We start from the raw sequence: 16,411 nt of genomic DNA, 5'->3' as shown, positions 1-16,411 counted from the left end.
AAACCCTCACTCCCTCCCTCCAACCCGCTCAACCCATCCCTCTCTCCCTCCCTCCAACCCGCTCAACCCATCCCTATCTCCCTCTCTCAAACCCGCTCAACCAAACCCTCACTCCCTCCCTCAAACCCGCTCAACCCATCCCTCTCTCCCTCTCTCAAACCCACTAAACCCATCCCTCTCTCCCTCTCTCAAACCCGCTCAACCCATCCCTCTCTCCCTCTCTCAAACCCGCTCAACCCATCCCTCTCTCCCTCTCTCAAACCCGCTCAACCCATCCCTCTCTCCCTCTCTCAAACCCGCTCAACCCATCCCTCTCTCCCTCTCTCAAACCCGCTCAACCCATCCCTCTCTCCCTCTCTCAAACCCGCTCAACCCATCCCTCTCTCCCTCTCTCAAACCCGCTCAACCCATCCCTCTCTCCCTCTCCAAACCCGCTCAACCAAACCCTCCCTCCCTCTCTCAAACCCGCTCAACCCATCCCTCTCTCCCTCTCTCAAACCCGCTCAACCCATCCATCTCTCCCTCTCACAAACCTGCTCAACCCATCCCTCTCTCCCTCTCTCAAACCCGCTCAACCCATCCCTCTCTCCCTCTCTCAAACCCGCTCAACCCATCCCCCTCTCCCTCTCTCAAACCCGCTCAACCCATCCCTCTCTCCCTCTCTCAAACCCGCTCAACCCATCCCTCTCTCCCTCTCTCAAACCCGCTCAACCCATCCCTCTCTCCCTCTCTCAAACCCGCTCAACCCATCCCTCTCTCCCTCTCTCAAACCAGCTCAACCCATCCCTCTCTCCCTCTCTCAAACCCGCTCAACCCATCCCCCTCTCCTTCTCTCAAACCTGCTCAACCCATCCCTCTCTCCCTCTCTCAAACCTGCTCAACCCATCCCTCTCTCCCTCTCTCAAACCCGCTCAACCCATCCCTCTCTCCCTCTCTCAAAACCGCTCAACCAAACCCTCACTCCCTCCCTCCAACCCGCTCAACCCATCCCTCTCTCCCTCTCTCAAACCCACTAAACCCATCCCTCTCTCCCTCTCTCAAACCCGCTCAACCCATCCCTCTCTCCCTCTCTCAAACCCGCTCAACCGATCCCTCTCTCCCTCTCTCAAACCCGCTCAACCCATCCCTCTCTCCCTCTCTCAAACCCGCTCAACCCATCCCTCTCTCCCTCTCCAAACCCGCTCAACCAAACCCTCCCTCCCTCTCTCAAACCCGCTCAACCCATCCCTCTCTCCCTCTCTCAAACCCGCTCAACACATCCATCTCTCCCTCTCACAAACCCGCTCAACCCATCCCTCTCTCCCTCTCTCAAACCCGCTCAACCCATCCCTCTCTCCCTCTCTCAAACCCGCTCAACCCATCCCCCTCTCCCTCTCTCAAACCCGCTCAACCCATCCCTCTCTCCCTCTCTCAAACCCGCTCAACCCATCCCTCTCTCCCTCACTCAAACCCGCTCAACCCATCCCCCTCTCCCTCTCTCAAACCTGCTCAACCCATCCCTCTCACCCCTCTCTCCCTCTCTCAAACCCGCTCAACCCATCCCTCTCTCCCTCTCTCAAACCCGCTCAACCCATCCCTCTCTCCCTCTCTCAAACCCGCTCAACCCATCCCTCTCTCCCTCCCACCAACTCGCTCAACCCATCCCTCTCTCCCTCTCTCAAACCCGCTCAACCCATCCCTCTCTCCCTCACTCAAACCCGCTCAACCCATCCCTCTCTCCCTCTCTCAAACCCGCTCAACCCATCCCTCTCTCCCTCTCTCAAACCCGCTCAACCCATCCCCCTCTCCCTCTCTCAAACCTGCTCAACCCATCCCTCTCACCCTCTCTCCCTCTCTCAAACCCGCTCAACCCATCCCTCTCTCCCTCTCTCAAACCCGCTCAACCCATCCCTCTCTCCCTCTCTCAAACCCGCTCAACCCATCCCTCTCTCCCTCCCACCAACTCGCTCAACCCATCCCTCTCTCCCTCTCTCAAACCCACTCAACCCATCCCTCTCTCCCTCCCTAAAACCCGCTCAAACCATCCCTCTCTCCCTCTCTCAAACACGCTCAACCCATCCCTCTCTCCCTCCCTCCAACCCGCTCAACACATCCCTCTCTCCCTCCCTCCAACCCACTCAACCCATCCCTCCCTCCCTCCCTCCAACCCGCTCAACCAAACCCTCTCTCCCTCTCTCAAACCAGCTCAACCCATCCCTCTCTCCCTCTCTCAAACCCGCTCAACCCATCCCTCTCTCCCTCCCTCCAACCCGCTCAACCCATCCCTCTCTCCCTCTCTCAAACCCGCTTAACCCATCCCTCTCTCCCTCTCTCAAACTCGCTCAACCCATCCTCTCTCCCTCTCTCAAACCCGCTCAACCCATCCCTCTCTCCCTCTCTCAAACCCGCCCAACCCATCCCTCTCTCCCTCTCTCAAACCCGCTCAACCCATCCCTCTCTCCCTCCCTCCAACCCGCTCAACCCATCCCTCTCTCCCTCTCTCAAACCCGCACAACCCATCCCTCTCTCCCTCCCTCAAACCCGCTCAACCCATCCCTCTCTCCATCTCTCAAACCCGCTCAACCCATCCCTCCCTCCCTCCCCAAACCCGCTCAACCCATCCCTCCGTCCCTCTCTGAAACCCGCTCAACCCATCCCTCCCTCTCTCTCTCAAACCTGCTCAACCCATCCCTCTCTCCCTCTCTCAAACTCGCTAAATCCATCCCTCTCTCCCTCTCTCAAACCCGCTCAACCCATCCCTCTCTCACTCCCTCAAACCCGCTCAACCCATCCCTCTCTCCCTCCCTCAAACCCATTCAACCCATCCCTCTCGCCCTGTCTCAAACCCGCTCAACCCAACCCTCTCTCCTTCTCTCAAACCCGCTCAACCCAGCCCTCTCTCCCTTTCTCAAACCCGCTCAACCCATCCCTCTCTCCCTCTCTCAAACCCACTCAACCCATCCCTCTCTCCCTCTCTCCCTCCCTCAAACCCACTCAAACCATCCCTCTCTCCCTCTCACAAACCCGCTCAACCCATCCCTCTGTCCCTCTCTCAAACCCGCTCAACCCATCCCTCTCTCCCTCTCTCAAACCCGCTCAACCCATCCCTCTCTCCCTCTCTCAAACCCACTCAACCCATCCCTCTCTCCCTCAAACCCACTCAACCCATCCCTCTCTCCCTCTCTCAAACCCGCTCAACCCATCCCTCTCTCCCTCTCTCAAACCCGCTCAACCCATCCCTCTCTCCCTCTCCAAACCTGCTCAACCCATCCCTCTCTCCCTCTCTCAAACCTGCTCAACCCATCCCTCTCTACCTCTCTCAAACCCGCTCAACCCATCCCTCTCTCCCTCTCTCAAACTCGCTCAACCCATCCCTCTCTCCCTCTCTCAAACCCGCTCAACCCATCCCTCTCTCCTTCTCTCAAACCTGCTCAACCCATCCCTCTCTCCCTCTCTCAAACCTGCTCAACCCATCCCTCTCTCCCTCTCTCAAACCCACTCAATCCATCCGTCTCTCCCTCTCTCAAACCCGCTCAACCCATCCCTCCCTCCCTCTCCCTCTCCCAAACATGCTCAACCCATCCCTCTCTCCATCTCTCAAACCCGCTCAACCCATCCCTCTCTCCCTCTCTCAAACTCGCTCAACCCATCCCTCTCTCCCTCTCTCAAACCCGCTCAACCCATCCCTCTCTCCCTCTCTCAAACCCACTCAATCCATCCCTCTCTCCCTCTCTCAAACCAGCTCAACCCATCCCTCTCTCCCTCTCTCAAACCCATTCAACCCATCCCTCTCTCCCTCCCTCCAACCCGCTCAACCCATCCCTCTCTCCCTCTCTCAAACCCGCTCAACCCATCCCTCTCTGCCTCCCTCCAACCCGCTCAACCCATCCCTCTCTCCCTCTCTCAAACCCGCTCAACCCATCCCTCTCTCCCTCTCTCAAAACCGCTCAACCAAACCCTCACTCCCTCCCTCCAACCCGCTCAACCAAACCCTCAATCCCTCCCTCCAACCCGCTCAACCCATCCCTCTCTCCCTCCCTCCAACCCGCTCAACCCATCCCTATCTCCCTCTCTCAAACCCGCTCAACCAAACCCTCACTCCCTCCCTCAAACCCGCTCAACCCATCCCTCTCTCCCTCTCTCAAACCCACTAAACCCATCCCTCTCTCCCTCTCTCAAACCCGCTCAACCCATCCCTCTATCCCTCTCTCAAACCCGCTCAACCCATCCCTCTCTCCCTCTCTCAAACCCGCTCAACCCATCCCTCTCTCCCTCTCTCAAACCCGCTCAACCCATCCCTCTCTCCCTCTCTCAAACCCGCTCAACCCATCCCTCTCTCCCTCTCTCAAACCCGCTCAACCCATCCCTCTCTCCCTCTCTCAAACCCGCTCAACCCATCCCTCTCTCCCTCTCCAAACCCGCTCAACCAAACCCTCCCTCCCTCTCTCAAACCCGCTCAACCCATCCCTCTCTCCCTCTCTCAAACCCGCTCAACCCATCCATCTCTCCCTCTCACAAACCTGCTCAACCCATCCCTCTCTCCCTCTCTCAAACCCGCTCAACCCATCCCTCTCTCCCTCTCTCAAACCCGCTCAACCCATCCCTCTCTCCCTCTCTCAAACGCGCTCAACCCATCCCTCTCTCCCTCTCTCAAACCCGCTCAACCCATCCCTCTCTCCCTCTCTCAAACCCGCTCAACCCATCCCTCTCTCCCTCTCTCAAACCCGCTCAACCCATCCCTCTCTCCCTCTCTCAAACCAGCTCAACCCATCCCTCTCTCCCTCTCTCAAACCCGCTCAACCCATCCCCCTCTCCTTCTCTCAAACCTGCTCAACCCATCCCTCTCTCCCTCTCTCCCTCTCTCAAACCTGCTCAACCCATCCCTCTCTCCCTCTCTCAAACCCGCTCAACCCATCCCTCTCTCCCTCTCTCAAAAACCGCTCAACCAAACCCTCACTCCCTCCCTCCAACCCGCTCACCCAAACCCTCACTCCCTCCCTCCAACCCGCTCAACCCATCCCTGTCTCCCTCCCTCCAACCCGCTCAACCCATCCCTATCTCCCTCTCTCAAACCCGCTCAACCAAACCCTCACTCCCTCCCTCAAACCCGCTCAACCCATCCCTCTCTCCCTCTCTCAAACCCACTAAACCCATCCCTCTCTCCCTCTCTCAAACCCGCTCAACCCATCCCTCTCTCCCTCTCTCAAACCCGCTCAACCGATCCCTCTCTCCCTCTCTCAAACCCGCTCAACCCATCCCTCTCTCCCTCTCTCAAACCCACTCAACCCATCCCTCTCTCCCTCTCCAAACCCGCTCAACCAAACCCTCCCTCCCTCTCTCAAACCCGCTCAACCCATCCCTCTCTCCCTCTCTCAAACCCGCTCAACACATCCATCTCTCCCTCTCACAAACCCGCTCAACCCATCCCTCTCTCCCTCTCTCAAACCCGCTCAACCCATCCCCCTCTCCCTCTCTCAAACCCGCTCAACCCATCCCTCTCTCCCTCTCTCAAACCCGCTCAACCCATCCCTCTCTCCCTCACTCAAACCCGCTCAACCCATCCCCCTCTCCCTCTCTCAAACCTGCTCAACCCATCCCTCTCACCCTCTCTCCCTCTCTCAAACCCGCTCAACCCATCCCTCTCTCCCTCTCTCAAACCCGCTCAAACCCATCCCTCTCTCCCTCTCTCAAACCCGCTCAACCCATCCCTCTCTCCCTCCCACCAACTCGCTCAACCCATCCCTCTCTCCCTCTCTCAAACCCGCTCAACCCATCCCTCTCTCCCTCACTCAAACCCGCTCAACCCATCCCTCTCTCCCTCTCTCAAACCCGCTCAACCCATCCCTCTCTCCCTCTCTCAAACCCGCTCAACCCATCCCCCTCTCCCTCTCTCAAACCTGCTCAACCCATCCCTCTCACCCTCTCTCCCTCTCTCAAACCCGCTCAACCCATCCCTCTCTCCCTCTCTCAAACCCGCTCAACCCATCCCTCTCTCCCTCTCTCAAACCCGCTCAACAAATCCCTCTCTCCCTCCCACCAACTCGCTCAACCCATCCCTCTCTCCCTCTCTCAAACCCACTCAACCCATCCCTCTCTCCCTCCCTCAAACCCGCTCAAACCATCCCTCTCTCCCTCTCTCAAACACGCTCAACCCATCCCTCTCTCCCTCCCTCCAACCCGCTCAACCCATCCCTCTCTCCCTCCCTCCAACCCACTCAACCCATCCCTCCCTCCCTCCCTCCAACCCGCTCAACCAAACCCTCTCTCCCTCTCTCAAACCAGCTCAACCCATCCCTCTCTCCCTCTCTCAAACCCGCTCAACCCATCCCTCTCTCCCTCCCTCCAACCCGCTCAACCCATCACTCTCTCCCTCTCTCAAACCCGCTTAACCCATCCCTCTCTCCCTCTCTCAAACTCGCTCAACCCATCCCTCTCTCCCTCTCTCAAACCCGCTCAACCCATCCCTCTCTCCCTCTCTCAAACCCGCCCAACCCATCCCTCTCTCCCTCTCTCAAACCCGCTCAATCCATCCCTCTCTCCCTCCCTCCAACCCGCTCAACCCATCCCTCTCTCCCTCTCTCAAACCCGCTCAACCCATCCCTCTCTCCCTCCCTCAAACCCGCTCAACCCATCCCTCTCACCCTCTCTCAAACCCGCTCAACCCATCCCTCTCTCCCTCTCTCAAAACCCGCTCAACCCATCCCTCTCTCCCTCAAACCCACTCAAACCATCCCTCTCTACCTCTCGCAAACCCGCTCAACCCATCCCTCCCTCCCTCCCTCTCCCTCTCCCAAACATGCTCAACCCATCCCTCTCTCCCTCTCTCAAACCCGCTCAACCCATCCCTCTCTCCCTCTCTCAAACTCGCTCAACCCATCCCTCTCTCCCTCTCTCAAACCCGCTCAACCCATCCCTCTCTCCCTCTCTCAAACCCACTCAATCCATCCCTCTCTCCCTCTCTCAAACTCGCTCAACCCATCCCTCTCTCCCTCTCACAAACCCACTCAACCCATCCCTCTCTCCCTCCCTCCAACCCGCTCAACCCATCCCTCTCTCCCTCTCTCAAACCCGCTCAACCCATCCCTCTCTACCTCCCTCCAACCCGCTCAACCCATCCCTCTCTCCCTATCTCAAACCCGCTCAACCCATCCCTCTCTCCCTCTCTCAAAACCGCTCAACCAAACCCTCACTCCCTCCCTCCAACCCGCTCAACCAAACCCTCACTCCCTCCCTCCAACCCGCTCAACCCATCCCTCTCTCCCTCCCTCCAACCCGCTCAACCCATCCCTATCTCCCTCTCTCAAACCCGCTCAACCAAACCCTCACTCCCTCCCTCAAACCCGCTCAACCCATCCCTCTCTCCCTCTCTCAAACCCGCTCAACCCATCCCTCTCTCCCTCTCTCAAACCCGCTCAAACCATCCCTCTCTCCCTCTCTCAAACCCGCTCAACCCATCCCTCTCTCCCTCTCTCAAACCCGCTCAACCCATCCCTCTCTCCCTCTCCAAACCCGCTCAACCAAACCCTCCCTCCCTCTCTCAAACCCGCTCAACCCATCCCTCTCTCCCTCTCTCAAACCCGCTCAACACATCCATCTCTCCCTCTCACAAACCCGCTCAACCCATCCCTCTCTCCCTCTCTCAAACCCGCTCAACCCATCCCCCTCTCCCTCACTCAAACCCGCTCAACCCATCCCTCTCTCCCTCTCTCAAACCCGCTCAACCCATCCCTCTCTCCCTCTCTCAAACCCGCTCAACCCATCCCTCTCTCCCTCTCTCAAACCCGCTCAACCCATCCCTCTCTCCCTCTCTCAAACCAGCTCAACCCATCCCTCTCTCCCTCTCTCAAACCCGCTCAACCCATCCCCCTCTCCTTCTCTCAAACCTGCTCAACCCATCACTCTCTCCCTCTCTCCCTCTCTCAAACCTGCTCAACCCATCCCTCTCTCCCTCTCTCAAACCCGCTCAACCCATCCCTCTCTCCCTCTCTCAAACCCGCTCAACCCATCCCTCTCTCCCTCTCCAAACCCGCTCAACCAAACCCTCCCTCCCTCTCTCAAACCCGCTCAACCCATCCCTCTCTCCCTCTCTCAAACCCGCTCAACCCATCCATCTCTCCCTCTCACAAACCCGCTCAACCCATCCCTCTCTCCCTCTCTCAAACCCGCTCAACCCATCCCTCTCTCCCTCTCTCAAACCCGCTCAACCCATCCCCATCTCCCTCTCTCCAACCCGCTCAACCCATCCCTCTCTCCCTCTCTCAAACCCGCTCAACCCATCCCTCTCTCCCTCTCTCAAACCCGCTCAACCCATTCCTCTCTCCCTCTCTCAAACCCGCTCAACCCATCCCTCTCTCCCTCTCTCAAACCAGCTCAACCCATCCCTCTCTCCCTCTCTCAAACCCGCTCAACCCATCCCCCTCTCCTTCTCTCAAACCTGCTCAACCCATCCCTCTCTCCCTCTCTCAAACCCGCTCAACCCATCCCTCTCTACCTCTCTCAAACCTGCTCAACCCATCCCTCTCTCCCTCTCTCCCTCTCTGAAACGCACTAAACCCATCCTTCTCTCCCTCTCTCAAACCCGCTCAACCCATCCCTCTCTACCTCTCTCAAACCTGCTCAACCCATCCCTCTCTCCCTCTCTCAAACCCGCTCAACCCATCCCTCCCTCCCTCTCTCAAAACCGCTCAAAATATCCCTCTCTCCCTCTCTCAAACCCGCTCAACCCAACCCTCTCTCCCTCTCTCAAACCCGCTCAACCCATCCCTCTCTCCCTCTCTCAAACCCGCTCAACCCATCCCTCTCTACCTCTCTCAAACCTGCTCAACCCATCCCTCTCTACCTCTCTCAAACCCGCTCAACCCATCCCTCTCTCCCTCTCTCCATCTCTCAAACCCGCTCAACCCATCCCTCTCTCCCTCCCTCAAACCTGCTCAACCCATCCCTCCCTCCCTCTCTCAAACCCGCTCAACCCATCCCTCCCTCTCTCTCTCAAACCCGCTCAACCCATCCCTCTCTCCATCTCTCAAACTCGCTCAACCCATCCCTCTCTCCCTCTCTCAAACCCGCTCAACCCATCCCTCTCTCCCTCTCTCAATCCCGCTCAACCCATCCCTCTCTCCCTCCCTCAAACCCATTCAACCCATCCCTCTCGCCCTCTCTCAAACCCGCTCAACCCAACCCTCTCTCCTTCTCTCAAACCCGCTCAACCCATCCCTCTCTCCCTTTCTCAAACCCGCTCAACCCATCCCTCTCTCCCTTTCTCAAACCCGCTCAACCCATCCCTCTCTCCCTCTCTCAAACCCACTCAACCCATCCCTCTCTCCCTCTCTCCTTCTCTCAAACCCGCTCAACCCATCCCTCTCTCCCTCAAACCCACTCAACCCATCCCTCTCTCCCTCTCTCAAACCCGCTCAACCCATCCCTCTCTCCCTCTCTCAAACCCGCTCAACCCATCCCTCTCTCTCTCAAACCCGCTCAACCCATCCCTCTCTCCCTCTCTCAAACCCGCTCAACCCATCCCTCTCTCCTTCTCTCAAACCTGCTCAACCCATCCCTCTCTCCCTCTCTCAAACCCGCTCAACCCATCCCTCTCTCCCTCTCTCAAACCCACTCAATCCATCCGTCTCTCCCTCTCTCAAACCCGCTCAACCCATCCCTCCCTCCCTCTCCCTCTCCCAAACCCGCTCAACCCATCCCTCTCTCCCTCTCTCAAACCCGCTCAACCCATCCCTCTCTCCCTCCCTCAAACCCGCTCAACCCATCCCTCTCTCCCTCTCCCAAACCCGCTCAACCCATCCCTCTCTCCCTCTCTCAAACCCACTCAATCCATCCCTCTCTACCTCTCTAAAACCCGCTCAACCCATCCCTCTCTCCCTCCCTCTCCCTCTCTCAAACCCGCTCAACCCATCCCTCTCTCCCTCTCTCAAACCCGCTTAACCCATCCCTCTCTCCCTCTCTCAAACCCGCTCAACCCATCCCTCTCTCCCTCTCCAAACCTGCTCAACCCATCCCTCTCTCCCTCTCTCAAACCTGCTCAACCCATCCCTCTCTACCTCTCTCAAACCCGCTCAACCCATCCCTCTCTCCCTCTCTCAAACTCGCTCAACCCATCCCTCTCTCCCTCTCTCAAACCCGCTCAACCCATCCCTCTCTCCTTCTCTCAAACCTGCTCAACCCATCCCTCTCTCCCTCTCTCAAACCCGCTCAACCCATCCCTCTCTCCCTCTCTCAAACCCACTCAATCCATCCGTCTCTCCCTCTCTCAAACCCGCTCAACCCATCCCTCCCTCCCTCTCCCTCTCCCAAACATGCTCAACCCATCCCTCTCTCCCTCTCTCAAACCCGCTCAACCCATCCCTCTCTCCCTCTCTCAAACTCGCTCAACCCATCCCTCTCTCCCTCTCTCAAACCCGCTCAACCCATCCCTCTCTCCCTCTCTCAAACCCACTCAATCCATCCCTCTCTCCCTCTCTCAAACCAGCTCAACCCATCCCTCTCTCCCTCTCTCAAACCCACTCAACCCATCCCTCTCTCCCTCCCTCCAACCCGCTCAACCCATCCCTCTCTCCCTCTCTCAAACCCGCTCAACCCATCCCTCTCTACCTCCCTCCAACCTGCTCAACCCATCCCTCTCTCCCTCTCTCAAACCCGCTCAACCCATCCCTCTCTCCCTCTCTCAAAACCGCTCAACCAAACCCTCACTCCCTCCCTCCAACCCGCTCAACCAAACCCTCACTCCCTCCCTCCAACCCGCTCAACCCATCCCTCTCTCCCTCCCTCCAACCCGCTCAACCCATCCCTATCTCCCTCTCTCAAACCCGCTCAACCAAACCCTCACTCCCTCCCTCAAACCCGCTCAACCCATCCCTCTCTCCCTCTCTCAAACCCACTAAACCCATCCCTCTCTCCCTCTCTCAAACCCGCTCAACCCATCCCTCTCTCCCTCTCTCAAACCCGCTCAACCCATCCCTCTCTCCCTCTCTCAAACCCGCTCAACCCATCCCTCTCTCCCTCTCTCAAACCCGCTCAACCCATCCCTCTCTCCCTCTCTCAAACCCGCTCAACCCATCCCTCTCTCCCTCTCTCAAACCCGCTCAACACATCCCTCTCTCCCTCTCTCAAACCCGCTCAACCCATCCCTCTCTCCCTCTCCAAACCCGCTCAACCAAACCCTCCCTCCCTCTCTCAAACCCGCTCAACTCATCCCTCTCTCCCTCTCTCAAACCCGCTCAACCCATCCATCTCTCCTCTCACAAACCCGCTCAACCCATCCCTCTCTCCCTCTCTCAAACCCGCTCAACCCATCCCTCTCTCCCTCTCTCAAACCCGCTCAACCCATCCCCCTCTCCCTCTCTCAAACCCGCTCAACCCATCCCTCTCTCCCTCTCTCAAACCCGCTCAACCCATCCCTCTCTCCCTCTCTCAAACCCGCTCAACCCATCCCTCTCTCCCTCTCTCAAACCCGCTCAACCCATCCCTCTCTCCCTCTCTCAAACCAGCTCAACCAATCCCTCTCTCCCTCTCTCAAACCCGCTCAACCCATCCCCCTCTCCTTCTCTCAAACCTGCTCAACCCATCCCTCTCTCCCTCTCTCCCTCTCTCAAACCTGCTCAACCCATCCCTCTCTCCCTCTCTCAAACCCGCTCAACCCATCCCTCTCTACCTCTCTCAAACCTGCTCAACCCATCCCTCTCTCCCTCTCTCCCTCTCTGAAACGCACTAAACCCATCCCTCTCTCCCTCTCTCAAACCCGCTCAATCCATCCCTCTCTACCTCTCTAAAACCCGCTCAACCCATCCCTCTCTCCCTCCCTCTCCCTCTCTCAAACCCGCTCAACCCATCCCTCTCTCCCTCTCTCAAACCCGCTTAACCCATCCCTCTCTCCCTCTCTCAAACCCGCTCAACCCATCCCTCTCTCCCTCTCCAAACCTGCTCAACCCATCCCTCTCTCCCTCTCTCAAACCTGCTCAACCCATCCCTCTCTACCTCTCTCAAACCCGCTCAACCCATCCCTCTCTCCCTCTCTCAAACTCGCTCAACCCATCCCTCTCTCCCTCTCTCAAACCCGCTCAACCCATCCCTCCCTCCCTCTCCCTCTCCCAAACATGCTCAACCCATCCCTCTCTCCCTCTCTCAAACCCGCTCAACCCATCCCTCTCTCCCTCTCTCAAACTCGCTCAACCCATCCCTCTCTCCCTCTCTCAAACCCGCTCAACCCATCCCTCTCTCCCTCTCTCAAACCCACTCAATCCATCCCTCTCTCCCTCTCTCAAACCAGCTCAACCCATCCCTCTCTCCCTCTCTCAAACCCACTCAACCCATCCCTCTCTCCCTCCCTCCAACCCGCTCAACCCATCCCTCTCTCCCTCTCTCAAACCCGCTCAACCCATCCCTCTCTACCTCCCTCCAACCTGCTCAACCCATCCCTCTCTCCCTCTCTCAAACCCGCTCAACCCATCCCTCTCTCCCTCTCTCAAAACCGCTCAACCAAACCCTCACTCCCTCCCTCCAACCCGCTCAACCAAACCCTCACTCCCTCCCTCCAACCCGCTCAACCCATCCCTCTCTCCCTCCCTCCAACCCGCTCAACCCATCCCTATCTCCCTCTCTCAAACCCGCTCAACCAAACCCTCACTCCCTCCCTCAAACCCGCTCAACCCATCCCTCTCTCCCTCTCTCAAACCCACTAAACCCATCCCTCTCTCCCTCTCTCAAACCCGCTCAACCCATCCCTCTCTCCCTCTCTCAAACCCGCTCAACCCATCCCTCTCTCCCTCTCTCAAACCCGCTCAACCCATCCCTCTCTCCCTCTCTCAAACCCGCTCAACCCATCCCTCTCTCCCTCTCTCAAACCCGCTCAACCCATCCCTCTCTCCCTCTCTCAAACCCGCTCAACACATCCCTCTCTCCCTCTCTCAAACCCGCTCAACCCATCCCTCTCTCCCTCTCCAAACCCGCTCAACCAAACCCTCCCTCCCTCTCTCAAACCCGCTCAACTCATCCCTCTCTCCCTCTCTCAAACCCGCTCAACCCATCCATCTCTCCCTCTCACAAACCCGCTCAACCCATCCCTCTCTCCCTCTCTCAAACCCGCTCAACCCATCCCTCTCTCCCTCTCTCAAACCCGCTCAACCCATCCCCCTCTCCCTCTCTCAAACCCGCTCAACCCATCCCTCTCTCCCTCTCTCAAACCCGCTCAACCCATCCCTCTCTCCCTCTCTCAAACCCGCTCAACCCATCCCTCTCTCCCTCTCTCAAACCCGCTCAACCCATCCCTCTCTCCCTCTCTCAAACCAGCTCAACCAATCCCTCTCTCCCTCTCTCAAACCCGCTCAACCCATCCCCCTCTCCTTCTCTCAAACCTGCTCAACCCATCCCTCTCTCCCTCTCTCCCTCTCTCAAACCTGCTCAACCCATCCCTCTCTCCCTCTCTCAAACCCGCTCAACCCATCCCTCTCTACCTCTCTCAAACCTGCTCAACCCATCCCTCTCTCCCTCTCTCCCTCTCTGAAACGCACTAAACCCCTCCCTCTCTCCCTCTCTCAAACCCGCTCAACCCATCCCTCTCTACCTCTCTCAAACCTGCTCAACCCATCCCTCTCTCCCTCTCTCAAACCCGCTCAACCCATCCCTCCCTCCCTCTCTCAAACCCGCTCAAAATATCCCTCTCTCCCTCTCTCAAACCCGCTCAACCCAACCCTCTCTCCTTCTCTCAAACCCGCTCAACCCATCCCTCTCTCCCTTTCTCAAACCCGCTCAACCCATCCCTCTCTCCCTTTCTCAAACCCGCTCAACCCATCCCTCTCTCCCTCTCTCAAACCCACTCAACCCATCCCTCTCTCCCTCTCTCCTTCTCTCAAACCCGCTCAACCCATCCCTCTCTCCCTCAAACCCGCTCAACCCATCCCTCTCTCCCTCTCTCAAACCCGCTCAACCCATCCCTCTCTCCTTCTCTCAAACCTGCTCAACCCATCCCTCTCTCCCTCTCTCAAACCCGCTCAACCCATCCCTCTCTCCCTCTCTCAAACCCACTCAATCCATCCGTCTCTCCCTCTCTCAACCCCGCTCAACCCATCCCTCCCTCCCTCTCCCTCTCCCAAACCCGCTCAACCCATCCCTCTCTCCCTCTCTCAAACCTGCTCAACCCATCCCTCTCTCCCTCCCTCAAACCCGCTCAACCCATCCCTCTCTCCCTCTCTCAAACCCGCTCAACCCATCCCTCTCTCCCTCTCTCAAACCCACTCAATCCATCCCTCTCTACCTCTCTAAAACCCGCTCAACCCATCCCTCTCTCCCTCCCTCTCCCTCTCTCAAACCCGCTCAACCCATCCCTCTCTACCTCTCTCAAACCCGCTCAACCCATCCCTCTCTCCCTCTCTCAAACCCGCTCAACCCATCCCTCTCTCCCTCTCTCAAACCCACTCAACCCATCCCTCTCTCCCTCTCTCAAACCCGCTCAACCCATCCCTCTCTCCCTCTCTCCCTCCCTCAAACCCACTCAACCCATCCCTCTCTCCCTCTCTCAAACATGCTCAACCCATCCCTCTCTCTCCCTCCTTCCCTCTCTCTCTCAAACCCACTCAACCCAGCACTCTCTCTCTCTCCCTCTCTCTCTCCCCCATCTCTCTCTCTCTCTCTCCCCCATCTCTCTCTCGCTCTCTCCCCCCCATCTCTCTCTCGCTCTCTCCCCCCCATCTCTCTCTCTCTCTTTCCCCCATCTCTCTCCCCACATCTCTCTCTCTCTTCCCCCCCCATCTCTCTCTCTCTCACACCCATCTCTCTCTCTCCCCCATCTCTCTCTCTCTCCCCCCATCTCTCTCTCTCCCCCATCACTCTCTCTCTCTCCCCCCATCTCTCTCCCCACATCTCTCTCTCTCTCTCCCCATCTCTCTCTCTCTCTCTCTCTCTCTCTCCCCCCATCTCTCTCTCCCCCATCACTCTCTCTCTCTCTCCCCCCATCTCTCTCTCCCCCATCTCTCTCTCTCTCTTCCCCCCCATCTCTCTCTCTCTCTCCCCCCGTCTCTCTCTCTCCCCCCCCATCTCTCTCTCTCTCTCTCTCCCCATCTCTCTCTCTCTCTCCCATCACACTCTCTCTCCCATTCACTCTCTCTCTCTCCCCCCATCTCTCTCCCCACATCTCTCTCTCTCTCTCCCCCCATCACTCTCTCTCTCTCTCCCCATCTTTCTATCTCTCCCCCACATCTCTCTCTCTCTCTCCCCCCCACCTCTCTCTCTCTCCCCCCCATCACTCTCTCTCTCTCTCCCCCATCTCTCTCTCTCTCTCTCCCCCATCACTCTCTCTCTCTCCCCCATCTCTCTCTCTCTCTCTCCCCCATCTCTCTCTCTCTCTCCCCCATCTCTCTCTCTCTCTCTCTCCCCCATCACTCTCTCTCTCTCTCTCCCCCATCTCTCTCTCTCTCTCTCCCCCATCTCTCTCTCTCTCTCCCCCATCTCTCTCTCTCTCTCCCCCATCTCTCTCTCTCTCTCCCCCATCTCTCTCTCTCTCTCTCTCCCCCATCTCTCTCTCTCTCTCTCCCCCATCTCTCTCTCTCTCTCTCCCCCCATCTCTCTCTCTCTCTCTCCCCCATCTCTCTCTCTCTCTCTCCCCCATCACTCTCTCTCTCTCTCTCTCCCCCATCTCTCTCTCTCTCTCCCCCATCTCTCTCTCTCTCTCCCCCATCTCTCTCTCTCTCTCTCTCCCCCATCACTCTCTCTTTCTCCCCCATCTCTCTCTCTCTCTCTCCCCCATCTCTCTCTCTCTCTCCCCCATCTCTCTCTCTCTCTCTCTCCCCCATCACTCTCTCTCTCTCTCTCTCCCCCATCTCTCTCTCTCTCTCTCCCCCCATCTCTCTCTCTCTCTCCCATCACTCTCTCTCTCTCCCCCATCTCTCTCCCCACATCTCTCTCTCTCTCTCCCCATCTCTCTCTCTCTCTCTCTCTCCCCCATCTCTCTCTCTCTCTCACCACCATCTCTCTCTCTCTCACCCCCATCTCTATCCCTCTCTAACCCCATCTCTCTCTCTCTCACCCCCATCACTCTCTCTCTCTCTCTCCCCCATCACTCTCTCTCTCTCCCCCATCTCTCTCTCTCTCCCTCTCTCCCCACCCCCTCTCACCAGATGAAGTCGGTACAGTGGCTGCAGAAGGTCGGCTGTTTGAAGAAGCGGGCGATGAATTTGTGGTCCTTCACTTCGTGGACGTTCTTCTGGCGAAGCGCCCCCTTCCTGGCGAACTTGCCCCCCAGGGGGGCAGGGGGCAGGGGGAAGGGGCTGGCCCCCTGCTGGGCAAGACTGGCATCCTCAGGGGGGCAGGAAGAGGAGGAGGAGGAGGAGGAGGAGGCGGCGGGCGCGCCGGCAGAGTCGCACATCGCGGGCAGGAGGCGGCGGCGGAGCGAGTTTCGCGATCGCCACCCCAGCCCTGCTTTTTGTAGCTG

General features: G+C 58.2%; 1 protein-coding gene across 1 annotated transcript in view; it reads right to left on the bottom strand.

Moving 5' to 3' along the window:
* Window positions 1–16,345, bottom strand: part of LOC121274936 (protein kinase C beta type-like) — a gene marked incomplete at its 3' end in the record, with an annotated part of 252,888 nt that extends 236,543 nt beyond the window's left edge. The window contains exon 1 of the mRNA XM_041182309.1: window positions 16,095–16,345. Coding sequence (XP_041038243.1) covers window positions 16,095–16,345 — 251 coding nt within the window. The remainder of the gene's footprint in view (window positions 1–16,094) is intronic.
* Between the last annotated feature and the right edge of the window lie 66 nt (window positions 16,346–16,411).

This window comes from Carcharodon carcharias (assembly GCF_017639515.1).
Source record: "Carcharodon carcharias isolate sCarCar2 chromosome 39 unlocalized genomic scaffold, sCarCar2.pri SUPER_39_unloc_13, whole genome shotgun sequence".
Classification (NCBI taxonomy): Eukaryota; Metazoa; Chordata; class Chondrichthyes; order Lamniformes; family Lamnidae; genus Carcharodon; species Carcharodon carcharias.
This window is presented reverse-complemented; position numbering and strand designations above follow the sequence as displayed.